This window comes from Labrus bergylta, chromosome 19 (genome assembly GCF_963930695.1).
Source record: "Labrus bergylta chromosome 19, fLabBer1.1, whole genome shotgun sequence".
Classification (NCBI taxonomy): Eukaryota; Metazoa; Chordata; class Actinopteri; order Labriformes; family Labridae; genus Labrus; species Labrus bergylta.
The window spans coordinates 1,880,013-1,904,451 of NC_089213.1; the positions used below are offsets into that span (position 1 = coordinate 1,880,013).

A 24,439-nucleotide genomic window follows, 5' to 3' on the forward strand; every position below is an offset into this window, starting at 1 on the left:
ATGAGCGTGATCTAGAAACACAGTTAAGCAGTGAGTACAGTATGTTATTCTTCTTTTCTCTAGTCCCTCAATTAAACAACTTTTATACACGAGGGGAGGAGTCAGCCGGCCGTCCCGACGATGTAAACAAACTGAAGATAGGACTCTGAAAACTCTGAAAACATCACAGACAGTGGGACTCGGGTGTTACACCCATTGTAGACAGTCATGACTCACAGAGTTATTTTCAGAGGAGATACTTGATTTATATTTAAGTGTGAAAAATCACATATAAAGACTTTAAATCAACAATATGTAACTTTCCCATCTTATAAACGTGTTTTTTCAAAGTGGATCTTATAGTACAACAACTTTCAACAGGCAGAACAGCTTCTCTCTCATGTCCATTCATCGCGCTGATAGCACTTTTAAAGTTTGACAGCGGGCCACAGGTACGAAGAGGGTACGTCTTCACAGCTGTCGCCAGTTTGCCCATATGGATACTGTTTGAATCCACTGCTGAGGCTTAGAGGAAGAGAACGGTGATGGATGAAGCTAAGAGGAACTGTTTTACGACAGTGCAGTTGCACTCATAGACCTTCGGGTGGCGCCAAAACGCACCAAATCAAATTCCTCCACATTGTTGCTTTAGAATACTGATTTATTTGAGATAAAGCTCTCAGGTTTTTTTTTTATTAACTACCCCTGACAGTAAGGTTATAGACGTTACTGTCTGAGCTTTGTTTGTGGAAACTACAGATTTGTTGTTTGCACCTTTTTGTTCACTTTCTTCTCGACCATCTTTGTGTCAGTGCCTTTAATAACCGTTAAAAAGATGAACAACAACACACCCGTCACTGGTTGATTTATTATTAAGATTTTTTTATTAGAATATTAATACATGTGTCTTTGTAAGAGCTTCAAAGTACAAAATACATTTCATCTGTGCTATTAGTTTGATTGTCTTCATTGTTGATGTTAATCTACTGCATTAGTGTCCACACCGCTGTTTGGATGCTGTGGACTCCTGAAGTGCAACTGAGTTTGACTCCATGACAGACGGTATAAAAAAGATTTGTTTTTTTAAAAAGGCTCAAATACACTAGTGGGGGGGGAGGGGGGATTTAAAGTGTGAACATTATAATACGGGTCTCAAAATGTGAATTTATAACACAGTTTTTAAAATTGTTATTCAAAACAATGAACCGAAAGAAAACTGATGAAAACATTTTTATAATGAAAACAAGTTCAAAGGTCCCTGAAAAAGTATCAAAGTAAAAAGTGAAACATGCTCCCTCGAATACATCAGAAACTGATATTATTCAGACTCTGTCCCTTTAAATGTCCGTCTCTTTGAAGATTTCAAAAACAATTCAGTCAAGCAAAATGAACAAGTGTCATCTTTTAGATCCACACGTACACCGTCAAACGCAGCAGTTCATCACGGAGGGATTTAAATCACATTCCTAAATCTTGTTTAAAAAAAAGAAGCAACTGTGCTCATGCTGGGTGTCTGTTATTGTCAACATTTTTGTACAACGTTGTCATTTTCAATCTGTTTTAATCGCACTTGGGTGAAATTGGGTGAAAAAAAGATCTGAATCTAGATCTACGAGACAAGACACAAACACACCGAGGCTATCCTGAGCTCAGAACAAGAAGCTACTTTACAAATGGAGTCCAAACAGCAAAGTAGCTCGATGGAGAGTAATCTGGACATGCCGTGAAGTCAATGAAATCCTCTACAGAAGCTGCTCCTGCAGTCAGAGGAGGCGTGCTCTGGTTCAGCTTCAAATCACTTCAACTAGACTTTCAGAAAAACATCTTTAAATCCAAACTGAAACAGGTTCAACCTGCAAGTATTCAGGGTTTTAAAATGAAACGAAGAGTAAGTCTTTAGATTTTACAAATGTTTCTTATTGTCAACAGATTGCATAAAGAGACCAGCAATGTTTTCCCCTGCTGCTTTTCAGACTGAGACGAGCCTGCCATAGATATGTTGCTACTTGTGTTTTTCAAATGAAATACAGAATACAAAAACACAATGCTTAGGATGGTTTTTAAAAATAAAGGTGTCATCATTCAGTTTGTCCAGCTCGGCCAAATTTAGTCGACTCTTTGCAAAACTATCTGCACAGAAAAACTCTGTCGCTTTAAGAGCAAATATTCATTTTATTGGACGGCTTATTGGTAATCTTGGGAAAGCTAAACCTCTAAAAACTGACATCAGTTTTGTGTCAGATTGCACATGATGGCACAGGAGTTTTCTTGAATATCTCCAAAATGCACAACCACACCTACTGCTGTTAACACCCACTGGAAACGCACATCTGTATCATCCATCTACAGCTGGAATAGATCCTAAGAAACAGACTGTGACAGACCAGAATCCTGCAGTTAGAGGAAACAATGCCTTTTGTTTTCAAATGATTCTGCTGAAGCAAAATGTGACAGCGAGGCAGAATGATTGAAGACATTTCATTAAGAACTGGGTGACAGAGAAACATGTTGATGGTTTTGGTATTGTTGACAATAGAGACATTTATAAACCTTTTTATAAAACCTATAAGCCCGATCTAATATTAAATAACGGCCTGCAATCGTAAACTGAACGAGCTGTTCCTGTTTAAAAAAACTGCATGTTTGTATCAAACTTCCTATTTTTGATTCCCATGTGACAGAACTGGCCGCGTGCCATGAGCTCCTCTAGGAGGCATTAAGTGAGCCGTCTTTGTAGCACTTCAGCAGAAAACAACAGCCTTAAACCAGTGACTGTACAGCAGCTCTAACACACTATCAACATTTATTCCTTCTGGTGTGACACTAAAAAAGATCCTTCATACTTTGCAGGAAGAACAGCATTACATTTTTTTGGAAAAGAGCTCCTTTCAGCGGATCAACAACAAGCTGTGTAATCTTGAATAATCCGTCACGCCTGCAGTGAGAGTGCAGAAAGGGGAAGCCCAGAGGTCTATTGAAATACGTTTCCTGTTTCTGTTTGCTGCCTCCATTAAGCGAGTTTAACTTCCTTTTCTGAGGCTTATGAAGCACGAGACGTTTTTTTTACACTTAAGTACAAGATTGGTTTGAGAAAAAAAATCTAATCTTATTTTGTTCTAAATCTAAAAATAAAGTTATGGCGAAAAAAATCCAAACCACAGAAGACACTTTGGCAGGTGAGCTGGCGCTGGTGTTTATGTGCGTTATTGTTTCCTTGATGCCAAGAGTGACAATGGAAGGTGATTTGGCAGGTGTGAGGGTTGCACGGTGACGAGTGGACGTTTGATCTGAGAGGCGGGTTTAAGTGTGAAACCTGTACAGTGAGTGTGTGTGAGTGTGTGAGTGTGTGTGAGTCTGAGTGTGTGTGTGAGTGTGTGTGTGTGTGTGTGTGTGTGTGAGTCTGAGTGTGTGTGTGTGTGTGTGAGTCTGTGTGAGTCTGTGTGTGAGTCTGTGTGTGTGTGTGTGTGTGAGTCTGTGTGTGTGTAAGTGAGTGTGTGAGTCTGTGTGTGTGTGTGTGTGTGAGTGTGTGTGTGTGTGAGTGTGTGTGTGAGTGTGTGAGTCTGTGTGTGAGTGTGTGAGTCTGTGTGTGTGAGTGTGTGAGTCTGTGTGTGTGAGTGTGTGAGTCTGTGTGTGTGTGTGTGAGTGTGTGTGTGTGTGAGTGTGTGTGTGAGTGTGTGAGTCTGTGTGTGTGAGTGTGTGAGTCTGTGTGTGTGAGTGTGTGAGTCTGTGTGTGTGTGTGTGTGTGTGAGTGTGTGAGTCTGTGTGTGTGAGTGTGTGAGTCTGTGTGTGTGAGTATGTGAGTCTGTGTGTGTGAGTGTGTGTGTGTGTGAGTGTGTGTGTGTGTGAGTGTGTGTGTGTGTGAGTGTGTGTGTGAGTCTGCAAGCAGCATGATCAACGAGTTAGGAGTTTGTTACTGTCTTTGAAAATTCAGCTGATAAGTGAGCTATATAAAATAAAGTATAGATTGATGATAGTAGAGCAGATGTGAAGCATTACATGAACATGATAAATGAAAGGTTTGGACCATGCTGCAGGCAGAGTGTGTGCTCGCTGTGTGCAGAGGAGTTAACGTGCGTTTTGTGCTTTTGGATTTTTGCTCTGCTCGTGCATCCTTTCTCCTCCTACTTGAGAGCTTTAGCGACAGAGGAGTAGGCCATGTGGATCTCCTCGTCGACCGGGCAGGTGGAGGAGAACTCCTCCCTGGCGTACGCTGCGTTCAGGTACCTCCACAGGTTCGACAGAAGCTCAGGGATCTGGAAGTTACGGTACTTTAAACACACCACCTGGAGTAAAGAAAAAAAAAAAGGGAGAGACACGACGAGCCTTCAGCTGCAGGGCCGATAAAAACCTGGATTTGTAATCTTTTTTTTGTAGCCGCACAGCTTGAAACAGAAGATTACCTTCATGATGTGGAGCTTAGGCAGCAAGTTGCAGTCAGCCAGAGTGAGGTCTTGGCCGTCCAGGAAGGGGCGGGACGAGGAAGTGACATCATCAGCGCTATTCTCGTCGATCTCGTCAGGAAGTGGGGAGCCGAGGTAGTCGTCGAGCTTCTTCAGAGCCTTCAGCAGGCCTTTCTCGAGATCTGAGCACGCAAAGAGAATCTCAAAAGACTGTTTGTGATCGAAGCTTATCGGAGAGTTTAATTCTCCTGAAAGAAAATGTAAATCTGAATCTGGAGTCAGACTGTTGCCGGTTTTTTTGTGTTATTTTGCCTTTTTAAGAAATAACAGTTTTCACCCAGCAACAGTGACATTACCAATCAGATCACTGTAAACTGAGCAGCAGGTGACCTGAAAATCTCAGGCCATGATGTCATTAACACAGCATCCCTGCTGGTGTTTTGTCCTTCAGAGAAACACAGAGGGGATCTCTGCTGTACTTCAGGGACAAATACTACTAAAAGTTTCAAATAAAGGGTTTTATCAGAACATTAAAGAAACAGGATTTTGAATTACTAGATCCACGTACTTTCATGGGTTTGAGGGTTTGAGTTCTTGACGTAAGCGGAGAATTTAGAGAACACGTCCATGCCTGCCGTGTTGGACTCTGGGTTACGAGCGGCCAAACGGGGATACCTGAACAAACAGACACACCAAAGGAAATAAGAACTTTAAAAGTGACAAAAAAACACATAAAAGTAAAGCAAAAACATAAAGGCTGCTGTTTACAACATGTGTCGATTAAACGTCCAATAAATTCCATGATTAATCCGTTAAAAGTCTGATCTAAAAAAAAAAGCAGAGAATAGTGAAAACTAGCTGATAAAATCTGCTTAAAGGCTTTATATGTGATTTTTGGATCCAGCAGATGTCGCCCTTGAGCACCAGCATGAAACCAAAACAACTTGCGCTGCATTGTTGTGTTAGCATGCTAATGCTAGCGATCTTTATTATGCTGGTATCTTCACACTGCATGTAAATTTACCTGAAATGAGCGTGATCTAGAAACACAGTTAAGCAGTGAGTACAGTATGTTATTCTTCTTTTCTCTAGTCCCTCAATTAAACAACTTTTATACACGAGGGGAGGAGTCAGCCGGCCGTCCTGGCGATGTAAACAAACTGAAGATAGGACTCTGAAAACTCTGAAAACATCACAGACAGTGGGACTCGAGTGTTACACCCATTGTAGACAGTCATGACTCACAGAGTTATTTTCAGAGGAGAGACTTGATTTATATATTTAAGTGTGAAAAATCACACAGAAAGACTTTAAGTCAAAGCAAAGAATGCATACCTGTACTGTCCGAAAAAAAACCCTCTCATAAAAGTTTAACTTTTCATCACATGAGGCAGAGGAAAATCTCACAACTGAGACACTTAAATCTAAAAAATGCTCTGCTCTTCAATTGGAAAAAATGAAAGGCTATATCAAATTTGCCCATGATTCCCTTTCTGTATATTTAACTATCAGTTCCAGCTCTTAACCAGTAAAAACAATGAGTTTGTAAAACAGATGTGGAGACAACCTTGGAGGGCTGAGGTTTTCCTCCAGGAACTCCTCAATCTTGTTGGTGTCTGTTTTCACCTCGCTGCCGTACAACAGGAAGGGCGGCTGGGCACCCGGAGCCAGGTCCTTCAAGATGTCCGGTTTCCTGATGGTGGGTGGAAATTAAAATACATTTAAAACAAAACGGGTCAGGCAGAAGAAGCAGACGGTTTAAACAGCAGGAGGAAGAAAAAAAAGGGGGTTGAAAAGAAAATACAACAACTAACCACAGGATATTACTCATATCTGCAGCTAGCAGCACTGCCAGAGAGGCTTTACTGAAATGTTCCTTTACTGCACAGTTCAGAGGTTTGTTCTTATTCTGCTTTTGTGCGAACAGAAACCTGCAGCACACGTGTGTCATGATCTCACCTCTTCATATCCACCGTGGTCACGTCGAAGGTCACTCCCTTCAGCCACAGCACCATGAAGAGACGCTGGGAGAACGGACAGTTGCCGATGCTCTGACCATCGCTGCCCGCCTGGGACACACACACACACACACACACACACACACACACACACACACCACACACACACACACACACACACACACACACACCACACACACCACACACACCACACACACGAGTTCATTCTTTACATGTTTGTTGCTCACATCACATGCAATGTATTTAATTAGAGACAAAGTAAATAAGGGGGAATATGTTATACACATTGCTGATATTTTGCAGCTTTCCGTTGAGTTTTTGATGATCTCTGTTTCACTGTACAGTACAAGTTAATTTTCTCGAACATTCCTGTTTAAAAAAAACTCCCTTTTGCACTATTTAAGACGAGAGGAAATATGAAGTCAGGCTCTGCAACATGTTGCATTGAAGGCAGCGAGCAGCGTTGAACTGCTAGTCTAACAACGATGATTTTAAATATGTAAAATAAATCCTTTTTTAGTAATAAATAAAATAAAAATGCTGAATGTGAGGTTATGAAATGGAACAAAATGTCTGACAGACGTTTGCACATTTGAAAGAATAGGCAAGTCAGCTTAAAAACGCACTACCGCTACACACCCAGCATCAACCTTTGACTCATAGGAACCTCTTGCAGAGCACCAGCTTGTTGACAGACAAAGACAGTAAAAGATGAATGAACTACAAGTGGTTCAACAAAAATCATTCTCAGCCAAGACGTCAAATTGAAGCTTTAGTCAACCCGACACGTCTGCAGCACATCTCCAAATAGAAATATTTAACAGATCATTTTTAAAAATAGAAATCTGAGATGATGTGATCGTCAATATTCATTAAATGAATCTGCGACTATTCAAATAATCAGTTCATAGCTGCTCAAATGCAACCATTCCATAACAACACATCTGTACCTTACAGCTGTTTCCATCATGAAGAAATCTGTCAAATAGTTTTTACCATCACAATATATAGAAAAAAATGTTTGAAATGTTAAAAATCGCAGCTTCTAATGAAACACTCAACATCTATAAAAGTCGTGGTTTGTCTTTTTAACAGTCCAAAACAAAAACTTCAACTAATGGAGCGGGCAAACTCGTCAAAACTTTTGGAAAGAATGAGACATCACTTTTTTTTTTCTTTTTTTTTTACATTTTCTTACATTTCATAAGCCAACAGTTAGAAGATTTGAAAGAGAGCTAAAAAAAACTAGCTTAGTTTCAGCTTCTGTATTTCTTTGTTAAAGGAGTATCTCTATTTCTGGGCTGTTGGTTTGGACAAACAAGGGATTTAAAGACTTAACACACATGTGCCTTAAACAGGTCTTAATCAATTAATGCAGAACATTTCCTGCAGCTAACTCTTATAGTTACCAACAATACTTAGCTGCAGCCATGGAAGCCATTTTTCATACTTGCATTCAAGTGCAGGCTAACTCAGGAAATGATCATACAGCTTTAAAATGTTCCCTGTGTGTGCAGGAAGCCATACTTCATGTTCAGTCAGCCTATAGGCTTCATCTGTGTGTGGCATGAGCAGGCCACAGTATAAACTTGACCGCTTCTTACTTTCCGTTACTAATGTGAAACTATACTTATGTGTCCTGCTAATGACTAGTTTCAAGTGTCACTGAAGAGGCTCACTAGGAACCAGGATTCAGAAAAGTCACAATTGCATCTTTCAGTCGTGAAAAAGAAGAAAAAAAAGAGTGGAGGGTGGCGCACATGTTCATACAGAGGAATCATTATGGAGACTTTAAGAGCATGAAGGAGGCACAGAAAGACATAATGGTTATATTAGAGCATGTTTGGCTCAAAGTAAATGGGATTAGTCTGCCTGGCCAACATACTAAATATAGATTAAAGACGCCTGTCCGTGCATTTAATTAGATTAGTCTTACTGTCATTTATGAGGCAGGTTAGTGACACAGACTGACAATAATACTATTAACACAAATGCTAAAAAGTCATTTTAAACAAACTTTAAGTCCCAAAATACGAGCAGTCCAAGATATGTTATTACGACACAACATTGCTAAAAGTGATACAAATGTAACACAGGTTAAACACACGTAATAAAGTAATGTCCCATCGCGTCGCCATGACAGCGTCACTTTATGGGTGTGATGGATTACTTGGCTTACCTTCACAAAAAGTTCAACTTTGGGCTGATTCGGGTCGCTCATCTTCACCTGTTGATGATGAGATCTAATCAAAGTGAACAGACAAAAGGTGTAATCAGGGTGAAGCTGAAGAAAAAGTTAAAAATCTGCATTTCTAAAGCGAGAAAACGACTTCGAAACTCGGGGAGCCAAGCCCATCTTCCGCTACACAAAAAGACAAATTAAAGATTGTAGCAGCGACCCAAGCGATGAAAACCTCAAACAGATCAAACACTATCGGCTTAAAAGCTCAAATAATTCATTTAACTGGCAGTTTTTAAAGTCAGCAGAGCTTTTACCTCGCAGTAGAGAGAGTTGTAGCTGACGCTGTGAAGCTGCCTGTTGCTCGTTTTCTCCTCCCAGGTCCGCTGCTGCATCACCCGCACGGCTCCTCCATTTCCTGGTGCTGCGTGACGAGCTGAGCTCTCAGACGTACGGCTTTGAAGTCGATGCAGGCCGGGGTGACATGAAGGGTGAGGGGGGTGGAGGAGGGAGGGTGTGGATGTGAGTTAAAAGTATAATGGTTTTCTAAAAGACAAACCTCTTTTGTACGACGGAGGATTAGGGCCACGTTAAAAAAATAAATAAATAAAATCGTAAATTTACGACTTTATTCTCGTAAATGTACGACTTTAATCTTGTAAATGTACGACTTTATTCTCTTAAATGTACGACTTTAATCTCGTAAATGTACGACTTTATTCTCGTAAATGTACGACTTTAATCTCGTAAATTTACGACTTTAATCTTGTAAATGTACAACTTTATTCTCTTAAATTTACGACTTTATTCTCTTAAATGTACGACTTTATTCTCGTAAATGTACGACTTTAATCTCGTAAATTTACGACTTTATTCTCTTAAATGTACGACTTTATTCTTGCAAATTTACGACTTTATTCTCTTAAATGTACGACTTTATTCTCTTAAATGTACGACTTTAATCTCGTAAATTTACGACTTTATTCTCTTAAATGTACGACTTTATTCTCGTAAATGTACGACTTTAATCTCGTAAATTTACGACTTTAATCTTGTACATGTACAGCTTTATTCTCTTAAATTTACGACTTTATTCTCTTAAATGTACGACTTTATTCTCGCAAATTTACGACTTTATTCTCTTAAATGTACGACTTTATTCTCTTAAATGTACGACTTTATTCTCGTAAATGTACGACTTTAATCTCGTAAATTTACAACTTTATTCTCCTAAATGTACGACTTTAACCCTTTAAATTTACGACTTTAATCTTGTAAATGTACGACTTTATTCTCGTAAATGTACGACTTTAATCTCGTAAATGTACGACTTTATTCTCTTAAATGTACGACTTTATTCTCTTAAATTTACGACTTTATTCTTGTAAATGTACCACTTTAATCTTGTAAATGTACGACTTTATTCTCATAAATTTACGACTTTAATCTCGTAAATGTACGACTTTATTCTCGTAAATTTACGACTTTAATCTCAAATTTAAAAAAAAACTTGGCCCTAATCCTCCATCGTACTTTTGCCAAGTCCATGCAGAAGTTATTATTGTATGGAAGCCCAAATCCTCCAGTAAAAGATGAACATAACGACTTAACATAAATAGGCATAAACTCTGAGGAGTCATAAATAGGCTATATGGTTCAATAAATATATAAACTCACCAGTATGTGCTAGAAGGTCGACAATGTGAGGTATAAAGTTGTTATGAACCATGACATGAAAAGTTTAAATTATTGTAAAAAAAAGTAATTTTTATGAGACACGTTGTCAAAATAGTGAGAAAACAATTCACGATTATGATAGAGAATGTTAACATTTTGCAATAAAAGCAACACATATGACGACCACATAGTGAGATACGAGGTCACTACTTTAAGAAATAAAATAAGAATGATGAAATAATGTTAAATAATGATGTCACATCTTTTTATCATTTAGGTAAAAAGTCATTAACATTTTATAGAAAGTTTAATATAAGAGATATAACATGGAAAAAAAACTGATGTTATTTTGAAATTATTGCAACAACAAAAAAATAATACATTGTTTAGGTCTAATGTCAAAGGACTAATGTTGGTTATAAGATTTAAAAAGTTAAATTACGAGATAAAAACGTAATCGGAAAATGTAAAGTTATCTCGTAGCCTATTTCTTTAATTTAATCTTATTATTTTGACAAAGATGTGGATATTTTTTATTGTGGAAGTATTTTTATAGTGAGAATTAAATTGTCTGTCCTTTAAATGATCAGATATTATATATATATATATATATATATATATATATATATATATATATATTTACATTTTGTTGGTTTAATTCAGAAATAACAGCTATGCCTATCTTGTATTTCAACCTCCAGACATTTCCTTATACTCTTATGAGAGGAATTGGGTGATGCTTCACCTCATCTTTGTTGCACTCCTGGAAAGTCATCAAAATAGATTAATATTTTTTCATGATTCCTTACAGAACAGCACAGAATGTTCTGCTGTATACTAAATTGCCAGTAGAGGGGGGTATTGAGCTGTACTTTGCAAATTCATTACTTTATAAAGTCTGGTCCTAAAATCTGGAAAGAGTAATCAGAAAGTCCTGGCAGATTGTCAGTCAGAATTAAACACTGACAGTGGACAGAGACACATTTGGAATAGAGATCGTTTATGAATTCACATGGGAAAGTTTGATCATTTATTTGTCAGTTTAACACAAGAGAGAGATGTTACACATGTAATTCCAATGAACGATTTTATGTTGGGACAATGGCAATTAAAAACATCTCACATATGGGTCTTTATTTGGAATAATATATTAAACTTACAACACAAAAACAATACAAATAGACCCAATACATTTTTTCAATTCTTTGGAGGTTTTATTTTCACACCAATACAGACAAGACAAAGAGCAGAAGACCAAGCTGCCTAAAACAAGCCAAAATGTCTTTTTTAAAATTATTTTTCATCTGTTTTCATTACAAAAAACAATCTTTCACACGTATATTTGACCTGGTTGAGTTCTTAGATTATAAATTAAAAAGATATATGAGAAGGGGGTAACATACAATACGCTCGTCTCACCCTCTCATCTTTTTTGTTTTTGTTGATATTATGAGCATTATGGCAAAAATATGCTAAATATAGAGGGACATATTTTTACACTACATTTAAAAACCAGGCTATATACACAGAGGGCAATATTACATTTTTATTTAATTGAGAACATGGTATAATTTAGTGGTTCTCATCTGGTGGGTCGGGACCCAAAAGTGGGTCACAGCGCCATATTTAGTCAGTCGCAAATGTGTGCCCATGGAAAAATAATTGTGTCAACAAATCTACAAAGTTCTTTATAAACCTGTCTCATGTTTTCTACCATCTGAGGTCCATACTGCACAATTTTTCATTTAATAAATTTAATTAGTAAAAAGAAAATTAAGATTTGGGTTCCAGTTTCTCTTGAAGGTGTTGGTGGTGGGTCCTGATGCTACACCAGTTGAGAACCACTGATATAAATCAGTGTGCTCTATTTGGCAGAGAGCCGATCCTTTTTTTCATTTTTGTATTCAGCCTGTTATTACGCGTGTGAAACACTAGAGGGCGTCCTCAGTCTCTCTCATGTCTCACAGGTGGGGTGGTGACACAGGTTCAATCTGATCATCAGGTTGTTTGTGGAGACAACAATGGAGCACTGATGACTCTGTTTGGTAAGTGTTGACAACATGTCACAGCAGAGATCCTCCTGACAAACCAAGCCCTGCTTATTAAATGCTAATAAACCTGTTTTTATTTTGTCACTCAGGAGGCTGAATGGAGTCAATGTTTCCTTAAAGACAGGGTGGATGTTTGTTTTCACACCACTTGACCCTCCATCACTCAGTTTAACACCAGGACACTTTGTTTTGTGGGATTTGATCAATATTTGTTGCGTTTTGTCAAACTTAATAAAGCTAATTATCTAAGGGTTTGTTCTTCCTTATAAAAGACAAACTAGCTCTTTCCATTTAACAAGTAAAATATTAGGGAATTAAAAAAAAATAGAAAAACTGAAAAAGGAACAAATCAGAGTGGAGACATTTTGAATTCTCTCCAGATTTATTTATTTTTACTTCATGGTCTTAAAGTGTTCACCTTTTAATGGAGTCAAGAAAGTTGAAACAAACAACAGTCTCTCAATGTTGATGAAGAATTTAGAAAATGATTTATAGAAAATGAAAAGAGATGAAAGAAAAAGTGCACAATTATTGTTTTCACTTAACAATCAAAAACTTCAATTACAGTTTCACTGTTTACTGAAGTCCAATTATTTTTTTTTTAAAGTCTATATGACTTCTAGCAACCGAGACAAGCTTGTAAAACTACAGATCCCATATGCCCCACAGAGAGGACAGCATAGCAGCACAGAGGGCCACGGTCAGAGGGAGCTGGAGAGAACCGGCTGCGTTACACAGATCTGTTGTGCAACACTGGAAACTGGTGGTGTAACCAGCTCCCAGGATGCTGCCGGTCAGCGTCTTGCCGCACAGGTCCGAGTCCAGACAGCCGCGGATTTGCAGAGTGAGTGACCCTGTAGCATTGAACTCTGGGAGGACATGGGTGAAAAAAGCATGTAAGAAACTTGCTATGCATGCATGGCACATTTCACACAAACATCATTTCAACAGAAGATCAAAAGCAAACATGCAAACATTAAACCAACCAGACAAAGATCAGTTCAAAAAACAAATATTACAACTTCAGTATCATGTGTAATAAACAACCCCGTACTAATCATGACCGCAAACACATATTACACACTTTAAGGCTTTATATGTGATTTTTCACACTTAAATGTAGAAATCAAGTAAATAACTCTGTGAGTCATGACTGTCTACAATGGGAGTAACACCCGAGTCCCACTGTCTGTGATGTTTTCAGAGTTTTCAGAGTCCTATCTTCAGTTTGTTTACATCGCTGGGACGGCCGGCTGACTCCTCCCCTCGTGTATAAAAGTTGTTTAATTGAGGGACTAGAGAAAAGAAGAATAACATACTGTACTCACTGCTTAACTGTGTTTCTAGATCACGCTCATTTCAGGTAAATGTACATGCAGTGTGAAGTTGCACAGTGTAATCCCAAATGAGCACCAGTGATTTTTGATAGTAACGTATTCAAAGTGTTGTGTTGATTTTCTTTAGTTCTTTTGATCTCTTACTCATTCTATATGTGTAAATCGATTTCTGGCCGTCGTACAGAAGGTTGAGTGTTGAGTGTTTTTCTTACGTGCTTCTCCACGGTGGCAGCTCTCAGTGGCATTATTACATGTGACGTCGCTCCCAAACAAACAAGACCCAAATATACCGAGGCGGCACTGTCGACACTGCAGACTCTGTGCTGCTCCAAAGAAAAAGAAAACAGATACTCATCTTATTGGAAGGACAGTTACAGTAACTTACTCAACAACATAGTTTGGATGTTTCTCAACAATCTCTTTGTTCCATCTTCAATAAGTCAAGAAGCAAAGATGAAGATAAATCAAAAGTTTTATTTCCATTCTTACGCAAGAGTGGTATCGATCTTCTCATCTCACTTTAAGATAGTAAATGTGTTTTCTGGTCAAATGCTTCTTTTTTTAATTTAGTTTTTGATCTTGTCATAATTACACACATTACATTAAAAACAGACAATGTATTCTAAAAAGTGAAGGTGCACAATTTAAACAAAGGAAGTGCAGGTAAGTTGTGTAAAATAACTCAAATCAAAATCCTAAGTGAAAAAAAGTAAAAAAAACAAAAAAGGGTCCCATTCATGAAAGGACAAAGAAAAGTGCTGCAATTGAATTCTTTTCATATCATTGAAATTTAGCAGGGGCAGAGAGTTAGTCCCTGTATTGTGTAATTACAGGAACATGGAGGGGGGTTTGTGGTTAGTTGTAAACTGATCAGTTTTATATTATTGTTGGTAACTCTGATTTATCACAGGCTGGCTGGATTTTCTTTAAACAGTCAAATACAGATTTTATTTTAATTTATATGAGGAAGCATCTTTATTGTTATTATTTTTTGTAAATTGTTGTTTGGTAAAGAAACCAAACTCACTACCTCTAAAATTATATAGAATGAATCAAACTGAAGTACATTTATTTAACCTAATGTCACACTGAATTCTCTGGCAGCTTTAGACTTTCTCTTCATTTGTCTGAGCATCATTCGACAGCACATGTTAGAACATTAAATGGAAAAATGCTCCAATTTCAGCTTTAGACGGTTTTTTGTTGTTGTTGCATTTTGCAACCTTATTTTCTGGAAGTCTTATTAGCCCGGTGCAGCCTTGGTCTGAAGGCTGTTTGGTCATGAGCCTGAAGATTTCTGCCTTTTAATAAGACAGTTTTTTTCTTACCACTGTAACTTTTGCTGCTTTGCTAAAGTGCTCATGATGGATAGGCCGGATCTTTGTAATATAGCAATAAGTAAGGTCTTTTACCTGCTCTTTGTAATATTAATAAACAAAGAGTAAGTTTTTTTACCTGCTTTTTTATAAAGTGTCTCGAGATAACACTTGTTATGAGTTGACGCTATACAAATAAAGATAGATAGATAGATTGATTGATTGATTATTATTCCAACATGTTTTTCTGTTTACTTGTAGTTTCACTGCTACGCACTTTGTGACTCAAAAAGTCGACCTCTAAATGATCTTCTATTTGTTTTTAAACCAAGAGGCAATGTGAGTTTTTCAAACTGGCTTGATTTGTGTGCCTGAAGAAAAAAGATCTGAGAAAAGTTGACTTCTCCTCTTATCATGTGTCTGATCATTAATCATTAATTAAATGTTTTGGTTTGTACTAGTTGACGTTGTTTCCTCCTCTCTAGATCCTTGCTTGTGTTGTTCTTGCTCTCTGTCTTGTCACTTTGGATAAAAGTGTCTGCTGAGTGAATTGTAGAATTATATTTCCTGTTTGTGTTTACATGGTTTACGCTTTGTTTTATTGTTTTATTGTCGGCAAGTTAACGTCTATAATATACATGTTTAAAGTCATTTTAAATAGGTAACAAGCTACACTCTGAATACTTTATTTTAGTCTTTTATTGTGTCATAGTCTGGACATATTGTTCATTTCAGTTCACTTTCTATGTGCAACAATTATAGTAGTGGATCATATACCTGTACTAGACTCAATGTCATTAAGCTGCAGTGAAGTTAAACCACCTGAGACTTCATCAAAAACAACAATTAATATCTCCACCAGCAATCTTATTCTTTGTTTGTCAGGCGACTCAGTCCTGAACATTTTGTTTGCCTCGAGTAATAAGCTTGTTGTATCAGGAAGAAAGTTAGCAGACATTTTCTTGTGATTTCACAACTCCTCCAATTACAGTGTTCGATGACAGACAGACATGCAAATCAGACCTACCAGGGTCACAATTAAGGACATTTTAAATCAACAATAACAAGAATTATAGAGAATAGAAATAAAGAAACAGTTTCTTGTTTTCAGTGTTTGACGTCTAATTCTCTTATTTCCTCCTTGAAATTTGTCGAAGTAATTTTCTAATTACCTGCAGGGACGAGCGCACACAGGACAATCACTGCCTTCCAAAAGTTAGTCATCCTTCTTGACGTTTTTTTTTTAACGGATTCTTCTTGTAAAAGAAATGCCCTTTAAGGTTTAAAATACCTGCCTCAGACGAGCGAACCTTCTAAGTAAGCAGAGACAAAGAGACAAGATTTCAGGCTTGACCCTAATCAAGAAGCAATGTGAAAGAATGAGGTTCATCAGGTTTTGTGTGCTTCTAGTTTGAAGAGGAAGAAGAAGTTACTGCAAATCCACTTCACCCAAACATTCACAGCCTGGAGGAAAATAACAGCTTTTACGTTTTAGCATGTTCATTTTTTATTCTTTGATCATTTCACTGAGTTTTTATACATTTTATATCGTCTATAACAAATACATTTAAAGGCAGAGAAGCTACAACATTCTGAGTTTAATTATATAGGAAGACACAGTTCATCATGTTCTTTAATAGTTGCATTCCAACACAACACCCAGTGATTAATCTTTTGTTGTCTTTTTAAAGACTTTGGGCGCCCCAGATGGCCACGAGGGCCGCGCCCACAGCAGCAGTGACAGGCAGCTGCACAGATGTGGCTCCGTTACAGCAGTCAGTCATGCAGCAGGTCCTGGTCACCGTGTAGCCGGCGGTCAGGAGAGTCCCCGTTTCAGTTTGGTTGCAGAGAGTTGAGTTCAGACAGCCTTGAGTCTCCCAGCTCAGCAGACTACTGATGTTAAAGGCTGGAGGAGGGGGGGCGAGGGGATAAAGAGCTTTGGTTAGCCGTTTTATTATAGGGTTAGGGTTAGGGAAAACAAAAAGCAGAGATAACTTTGTCTGTGACCCGGTGAGTCATTAGTGGAGGATGTATTCAGATCCTGTACCAAGCTAAAAGTAGAAACACCTAACAGTCCTACATTCAAAATATCACTCAAAAAGAAAATCCTTTAAGTATCAAATTGACCAAGTTTGTTCAAATTCTGACATTATTGTCAGTGTTGAAATATTCAGCTCATACTAAACAACAACTGTCAGCAAAAAGCTTTTTAAATATCATTAAATGTGTATGTGTGTGTGTTTTAAGACGCCACAATATAAAAAAATGTTTGAAATGTTTGATCTGAAATGTATTATTAGATAGATAGATACGTTATTGATCCAGAGGGAAATTCAAAGCATCCAGTAGCAGGTTACAAAGACATGACATGAAACATTTGTTACAAATTAAACCACAAAACCGACGCCCCCCCTCCTATACATATATATTAACCTGAAGAAAAGATTTAAAGAATACCCCGAGATGAATCAAACTTAAAGTGTGCAATTAAAAATAGACTTATACAAGAAATGTACATAACCTGTGCAGGGATAAAAATATATGTGACATTTAAACAAGAACCTAAAAACAGTTGAGGAAAGAAATCTGTAATTAGACCTGAATATAAAACATAAGAATATAAAAAGTGTTGACCTCCTGAAGTTGAGTTGTTTATATATGTACAGCAATGTTTAAAAAGCAGATTTATCAAAAACAGACATTAAATAACAGGCAGTGCAAACATTAAATTAAAGGTGTGATGTAAGTAATGGAGGTGATCATTAAAGTGTCCAACTAGAGGCTGACTCTTGGGACAGCTGTGCATTTAGTCCATTTTATATCAGTTCTTTATGTGTTTTATGTAAAATATTAAAGTAACTTTATATGTAAATAGTCAAATGTAGAAACTTCAGAATGACCTACTTTTCATCGTTAACACCAAGTGTACTGTTTGTTTTATGTCCTGGCTGACTCAGTGTTTGCTTTGGGCATGGCATGTATTGTGTTCACAACACAAACAAGTCAATGGCAGAAGGGACAGAGTGTTTAAGCACATCGTCCTGACTAACTGACAAACACAAACACTTTAATGACTGAACGTGGTCTTTCATGTTATAACACTAAAATTCATTGTTAGCTCTCATCATGACAACAACCCATAAACCCAGGACATTCCTGTGAAGACAACTTGACCCCGAGCGTGAACAGTTCAAGGCTCAGGAGTTGTTAAAGAGACTGTCTGACCTTTTACACTGAAGGTTAGGTCGTTTTCTTTTTCTTCTGTTTGACACTTAAGTATTTGGTACTACTTTTATGTCTGTATGGTAACCATGACGCCCAGAGGCCACTACTAATCAACAGTCTATGTTATCGACAGGCAAGGCATGCAATTGGTTCACGCTCCAGCTCCATGCTGCAGGGGGCCCCAAAGAGCTGAAAAACTTTAATCCGCTGCAGAGAATCAAAATGTGAAACGTTTGCAATGACAGAAAAGTCCCGCCTTACAGAACTCACTCCTGATGCACTGCTAATCAAAACTTGCATTATTCCTGTAATAACCTTTGTTTGTTAATGAAACTAAATTAAGGAAAATGAAGAGGACTAATCTGTCTGGGAGTAAAAAAGAAAAAAAGGGGGATAAGAGGCGGAGGAAAAAGACAGCATTAACATCTACATAACAACAAGTCAACTTGTATGAATACAAATCTGAAAATTTAAGACATTTTTAAAAAAACGTCAATGACTCAATCGTAGATTAATCTTTACATAGTTTTTTTTTTTGGGGGGGGGAATTTATATTTAGGCTACTTATTGGTTTATGTAGGCCAGGGATGGGCAACTTTGGTCACGGCAAGGGCCACATTCAATTAATTCTCCCTGCCAAAGGGCCAAATTGTAACAATAAATTTGGCCCTTAAAAACAATAAATTATGAATCAATTATAAAAAAAATCAATTATGTCTCAAATTTAACTCAACATATACCAGTGATCAAATATTATTATGGACATATTTCTGGTTTTCATGATTTGATGGCAGATTTTGTCACATTTTCTTCATGTTTCCAATTCATTGATATGTAAAAATTGACCTGAGGGCCACATTGAGGGTTGATGGGGGCCGCATGTGGCCCACCCCTGATGTAGGCTATTTATTCATTTATTGGATCTTGATAAGGAAGGTATTTTATAAAGCCCGCACATTAATCTGCACTGTCAGGTTATTCAGCTTCAGCAGCATCAAATAGTCTGTTGTATTAAATCTGTTCCTCTGGTTAACATTGTTACAACATCCACACACAAACATCTAGCCTCACTCCTCACATTCATTTTCTGAAGAACTGAGAATGACCTGTAAAGGAGATGATCTGTCAAGTGTTACTCACCCAGTCTTCCGGAGTAGCAGCTGGTCTGAGACTCACTGCAGGTCTTAGTGGATGGAAACAGACATTTACCCACAATGTTCATTCTGCAGGTGTTACAGATCAGAGACTCACCTGGGAGGAAACAGTGACACTTTATACATCAGTGATATTTTAAGTGTACTCTAATTTGAATATTTCACCCCTTCACCTTGCTGTCACAATGCCTTCTTTGCATTAAACATGTTTATAAAGTCAACAAGAAAAAAACATTAAATAGCCACAACAAAATTCACTTTAAACATTTAGTGTTAAACTGTTTGTCAGATTGTTTTAACCTCTAAAAGAACATTTAAGGTGCGCCAGTAGCCTTGTGGTTAGTGCGTGCACCCTACAGACAGAGGAGTACTCCAAGCGGACGGCCTATAGGTTCAAATCCGACCTGCGGCTCCTTTCCTGCATGTCATCCCCCACTCTCTCTCTTTCCCTATTTCTGACTCTTTCCACTGTCCTATCTCTACAATAAAGACACAAAAAGCCCAAAAAGAAATCTCTAAAACAAAAGACAATTGAGGATACAAGTTTTAAGGAATTTAACCAAATGTTCCTGTTCATAAATATATATATATATATATCTGCTAAAGAATTTGCTGTTTGTTGCTCTTACCTGTAACAAACATTGCCGTCAATGTTGCACAGATCCAGATGAACTTTTTCATCTTGTTTCTTTGCAGATTCAGAAATTTTCAGCAAAGTTAAGAGGATGGGAATGAAAAAACAGCTGGTGGAAGAGACTGTCAGTAATCCAACATTACACAAGCATCTGCAGTGAAATCAGCTCCTGCTTTTATAGGCTACATGGTTTGGCGTCAGGGCATTGAATCATTCATGGAAAACACAGAGAATAGAACAATGTTGATATTGATATTTGATTAACCCTTTATGCTGAACCCTATTTCAAAGAGCAAACCAAACAGCGGTTTGTTTGACATCAGTAAAGTCTAAAGCCCTACAAAAACATTTAAATGATGCTTGAAAACATGACTCATTCCTGTGTGTGTTTACATTTGTGTTTGAACCTTTGTGATGTATTGTTAACACACATAATTATCAAAAGACTTCAGCCCAAAGTCACATGACAAAAAAAAAAGAAAATATTAGAGCAATGAGCAGACACTCCTTTTACTTTCAAGCAGTGGATAGAATAACATATAATCATGTAGGATTTATTTTGCATCTTAGGAAGTAAAACTAAATGATATAAACTACAAATATTTGTGCACAAGATAAGAAAGAAGAAGAATGAGAAGTAAGCTAAAGGACTCGACTGTGAATGAATAGTTCAGAGTGTTTTATAGGTATAACAGGAGAGGGCTCAACTGTGGGGGGAAACATTTTAAATATCTGACTCCATTAAGTTCCACCTTTATCAAGGTTTGTTTCATAACGTCTCAACGTGTAATCCAATGTGTTTAAATACAGAAAGTATTTCTTTGAGGCAAGCTAAAGGCCACATAACCGCACACCATTTTTTTTTCTCTGAAGATAGTTTTGGTTGTTCTTGCTCAAGTCTTCATGGATCTGGTGTTTTTCCTTTTTCCTTTAATTATTGTGAAAAAAAGGTGAAACCGTTACAAGTGACATAGAGAGGCTAAAGATATATGTGCAGGGATCAAACAAATTGAGAAAAACATAATAAAACAAAAAGACTTGGGTTGGTACCCTGAAGGGTCGTCGGTTCGAGTCCTGCTGCGGAACAAATATCAAAGTCGTTCTGGTAGCTGGAGAGGTGCCAGGTCAATTCCCAAGTACTGCTGATGTGCCCTTTAGCAACCCACAACAGCTGGTGTGCTCCATGTGTAGCAGCCCCACTCTGACATCTCTCCACCTATGCCCACAGGTCCTGATTGTACACTGATTGTACATGTGTGTATTTCATGTGTGTGAGAAGCATGGCTCTCAATAACAGAGTGTACACCAGAATGTGCCTGAGGGATTCATGAAATAAAAGAAGAATGAGAGGGTGGTGTAGTGATGGATATTTATGGATAGGTGTGTGTGCATGTAGTTCAGTGGAAGGTGTGCGTCTTTGTTAGTGTGTTGTCTGTGCAGACATGAGGTAGAATCATGGGGAATGTTTATTGTGGTTGGTGCGCAGGCAGAGAGAAAAGAAGGCTGTCATTGATTTGAGAAGTTTTTCTTACATTACTAACCCCAGCAATATTTGGTTTATGGTTCTCAAAGCATCGAAAAATAAGATTTAAGAAGATACACCCTCAAATATGACTGTATGATTTTTAAAATCGTATCAGCTTGTTTGTATCCTGACTAAATACCAGAGAAGAATGTATATTTGTTTTTGCTGATCATTTAGTGAGCTGACCTTAAAACCAAAAAAATGTGATTTTCTGCCTTTCATCAGGCTGGTTTCTTGAGTCCTTGAGTCTGAACTTTGGAGTTTTTACCAAACAACAAGCCACATTTTATGTCCTTCTTTGCAAATATTACAGTAAAAAATTTGATTTTAAACTGACAATGTACTTTATATACCTAGTGGATATTGTCACGACATCTTTTTGTTTCATGTCATTATAGATTGTGTCGGTCAAGGTTTTTGTTGTTACTTTATGCTCAATATTTTGACCCTTTTTTTCCCTCTTTTTGCAGAAATCTAACAAATTAGCAAGTTTTATTTGATGAAAACAACATAATTGTTCTTACATGCAGATGTTGAATGAATATCATTTTAAAGTTTGTGTTTAGCCTTTGTCACATACTTTGCTCAAAGTAAGTGACAAAGAAGGGTATCACACATGAAAAATCATAAAAAAATCACAATTATGTAAATCTGTCAAATTAGTGAAGAAAGCAATGTATGGATGAGTTTAGTGTTGGGAAGTGCAAACAAAAAAGGAGAGACACAAGTTAGAGTGGAAGCCACTTAAATAAGGTGAGTCCTGATGGACTCAGGTGTAATGGCCTTCCTGACTCCGCCTACTGTCTGCCCAGCCAGGAAGCCAAAGAAACCTGCAGACAGAAGGCAGGGCGTCACACCTTTTGTCTTGCATTGTAACCACAGTATCTGTTGCTCTCCTGAGTCCTGTGTCCTGTAAACTGCACTGACAGGCTTTGACAGTGATGTGGTTTCAGGAGTGACAAGTTTGGCAACCATTCACCTGTTGAGCTTTACTAACAGGTACAAGTTAAACTGTTATACTGTTATGTCAGAGCAACACATTCATTTAAGGGGAAAAACAGGATTTATTATGATCTAAGGTGAACTAACGAATATAATAAGTCAAAGTTTGCACATTTATACTAATCGATTTCTCTTTGTTGCTGCAGCTGAGTAACTTTAGTCTGTGTGTAATCTTCCTCATATGTGAATATTGTTGGTTAGATATGACGATGGGCTGACAGCAGACTCTGTGATGATTATTATGGTTATATGAATCTAACTCCACCCCTTTTATGTGAATGTGTTCTTGGAACCTATTGGTTTACTTATCAGGTCGATAACCAGCTTCATGTGTCCGTTAAGCATGATCTCTTATGTCAGAGTTAGTGAAGATAAACCCAAAGATAGCCTGGGTATGTTGCATGATGTTTAATTAAAAGAGACAAGCACGAGCAACTGATATTCTTCAAAAAAACCTTTATTTTCACATCATTGTATTGTCTCGTGATTCACATAGTAAAGTAAAAGGATAAATAAATTGTGATAACAAAAAACAAAGCAAAACAACGACTGGAAGATTTATGAACTCAATGTTTCCCTGAAACATGTCATTGATCTACTCCCAGGATCTGCACACCTTAATTTTGGGTTTGATATAATTTGTCATAGTTACACTGAGTGATCTGACTTGTGAAAAATAAAGAGTGTCATAGCACATGAGGATACAACTTAACCCATATGATCTAAAAGGGTTTCCTTTGGATTGTGCTTCTGATCTCATTTAAACCTCGTTTGGTGGTTTTTGGTACGAATCGGTTTCTGGAGCGACTGGCAGTATTGAGGTATTTTACAGCATGCTTCCCATCACGGAGGCCAACATAGCTGCACCAATGGCGGCGGTGAAGGTCATCTTGGTGGATGGAGCGCCGCTGACCTGGGTTGGGTTGCAGTTGTCTGTTGAGCAGCAGTCAAGTTTAACCTCGTAGGTCACAGGCAGGAAGGATAAGGTGTTGTTGGTTGTTGTGTTGCAGCCAGCAGGCTCCCTGCAGCCCTGAGTGTTGAAGCCCACAGTGCTTGAAACTGATGGGAACGCTGAGGAGATAAAAAAAAAAATGTGTTAGAAGGGGGAGGTAACTTTGTATATTTCATATTATAAATGTAAAGCAGCATACAGGTAAACTACATCGTGCTGGACTGGATCGTGGTCTGTTCTTGTTGTTCTGTGTGTGATTTTGTCTCTGTGTCACAGGAAGTGATTTGAATCCAATCATGCCTGTGCTGTGGTGTAATGTTTGGATGGAAGAGGTGTGAGGAGATGACTTACATGCTTTCCCAGTGAAGCAGACGCTGGTATTGGTGGAACAGGTTTCCTGTGATAAGCCAACGCAGAAGCCAAGCAGACCATAGCTGCATTGGTTGCAGCTCAGGGAATCCACTGAAACAAACACAAAGGAAACACAAACATTAAAATGAATGATTAAGAAAATAAATGTTTTTTCTGTCTCCATTCTCTTGCCGAGTTCTGAGTTCTAAATGTTCATATCATTGCAGAGTTAATGTTTTTGAACTATCTTTGTTGATGAGGTTTTTTTTTCTTGTACATTGTGACTAATGAACATCAAATCAATAAATAAAATAAGAAAAACCTTTACGTCGAGTATATTGAACTTTCATAGTATTTGACAAATGTTTGGCAGGCTCCATTACTCCAGTTATTTAAAGCTCTCTAATATGACTTTTGATGAAAACACTTCTGAACTCTTTATATTGGCATTGATGTATCTGTAAAAGTCTTTTGTTGACCTTTCATCATGACCTATTGTCAGCTCTTTAAATTCTCAGCGAACATTCTTCTAGGGGAGTCTTAGTGCCACCACACCTTGAGCCAAACAAAAGTCGTAAGGCCCCACCCAAGATTGCTACACAATCAAACTCTGAGTAACATTTCAAGAAGCCATCCTGTTACTTTTAACGTTTTGAAATCTCAAATCGAGAGCAAACC

The 24,439-nt window shown here is 37.7% G+C and overlaps 2 protein-coding genes across 2 annotated transcripts; both read right to left on the bottom strand.

Moving 5' to 3' along the window:
- Positions 1 to 840: 840 nt before the first annotated feature.
- On the bottom strand, positions 841 to 9,000 carry clic1 (chloride intracellular channel 1). Its single transcript, XM_020657077.3, has 7 exons — positions 8,855 to 9,000; positions 8,538 to 8,601; positions 6,339 to 6,448; positions 5,947 to 6,072; positions 4,948 to 5,054; positions 4,380 to 4,561; positions 841 to 4,262 (listed from the first exon to the last, which is right to left on the bottom strand). The coding sequence occupies exons 2-7, from the start codon at positions 8,577 to 8,579 to the stop codon at positions 4,101 to 4,103; spliced, it is 729 nt and encodes a 242-aa protein (XP_020512733.1). The 5' UTR covers positions 8,580 to 8,601; positions 8,855 to 9,000; the 3' UTR covers positions 841 to 4,100.
- A 3,610-nt stretch (positions 9,001 to 12,610) lies between these two features.
- Positions 12,611 to 16,290, bottom strand: LOC110001588 (ly-6/neurotoxin-like protein 1). Its single transcript, XM_020657072.3, has 3 exons — positions 16,091 to 16,290; positions 13,815 to 13,925; positions 12,611 to 13,134 (listed from the first exon to the last, which is right to left on the bottom strand). Exons 1-3 carry the CDS (start codon positions 16,140 to 16,142, stop codon positions 12,911 to 12,913), a joined length of 387 nt encoding a protein of 128 aa, XP_020512728.1. The 5' UTR covers positions 16,143 to 16,290; the 3' UTR covers positions 12,611 to 12,910.
- Positions 16,291 to 24,439: the final 8,149 nt, after the last annotated feature.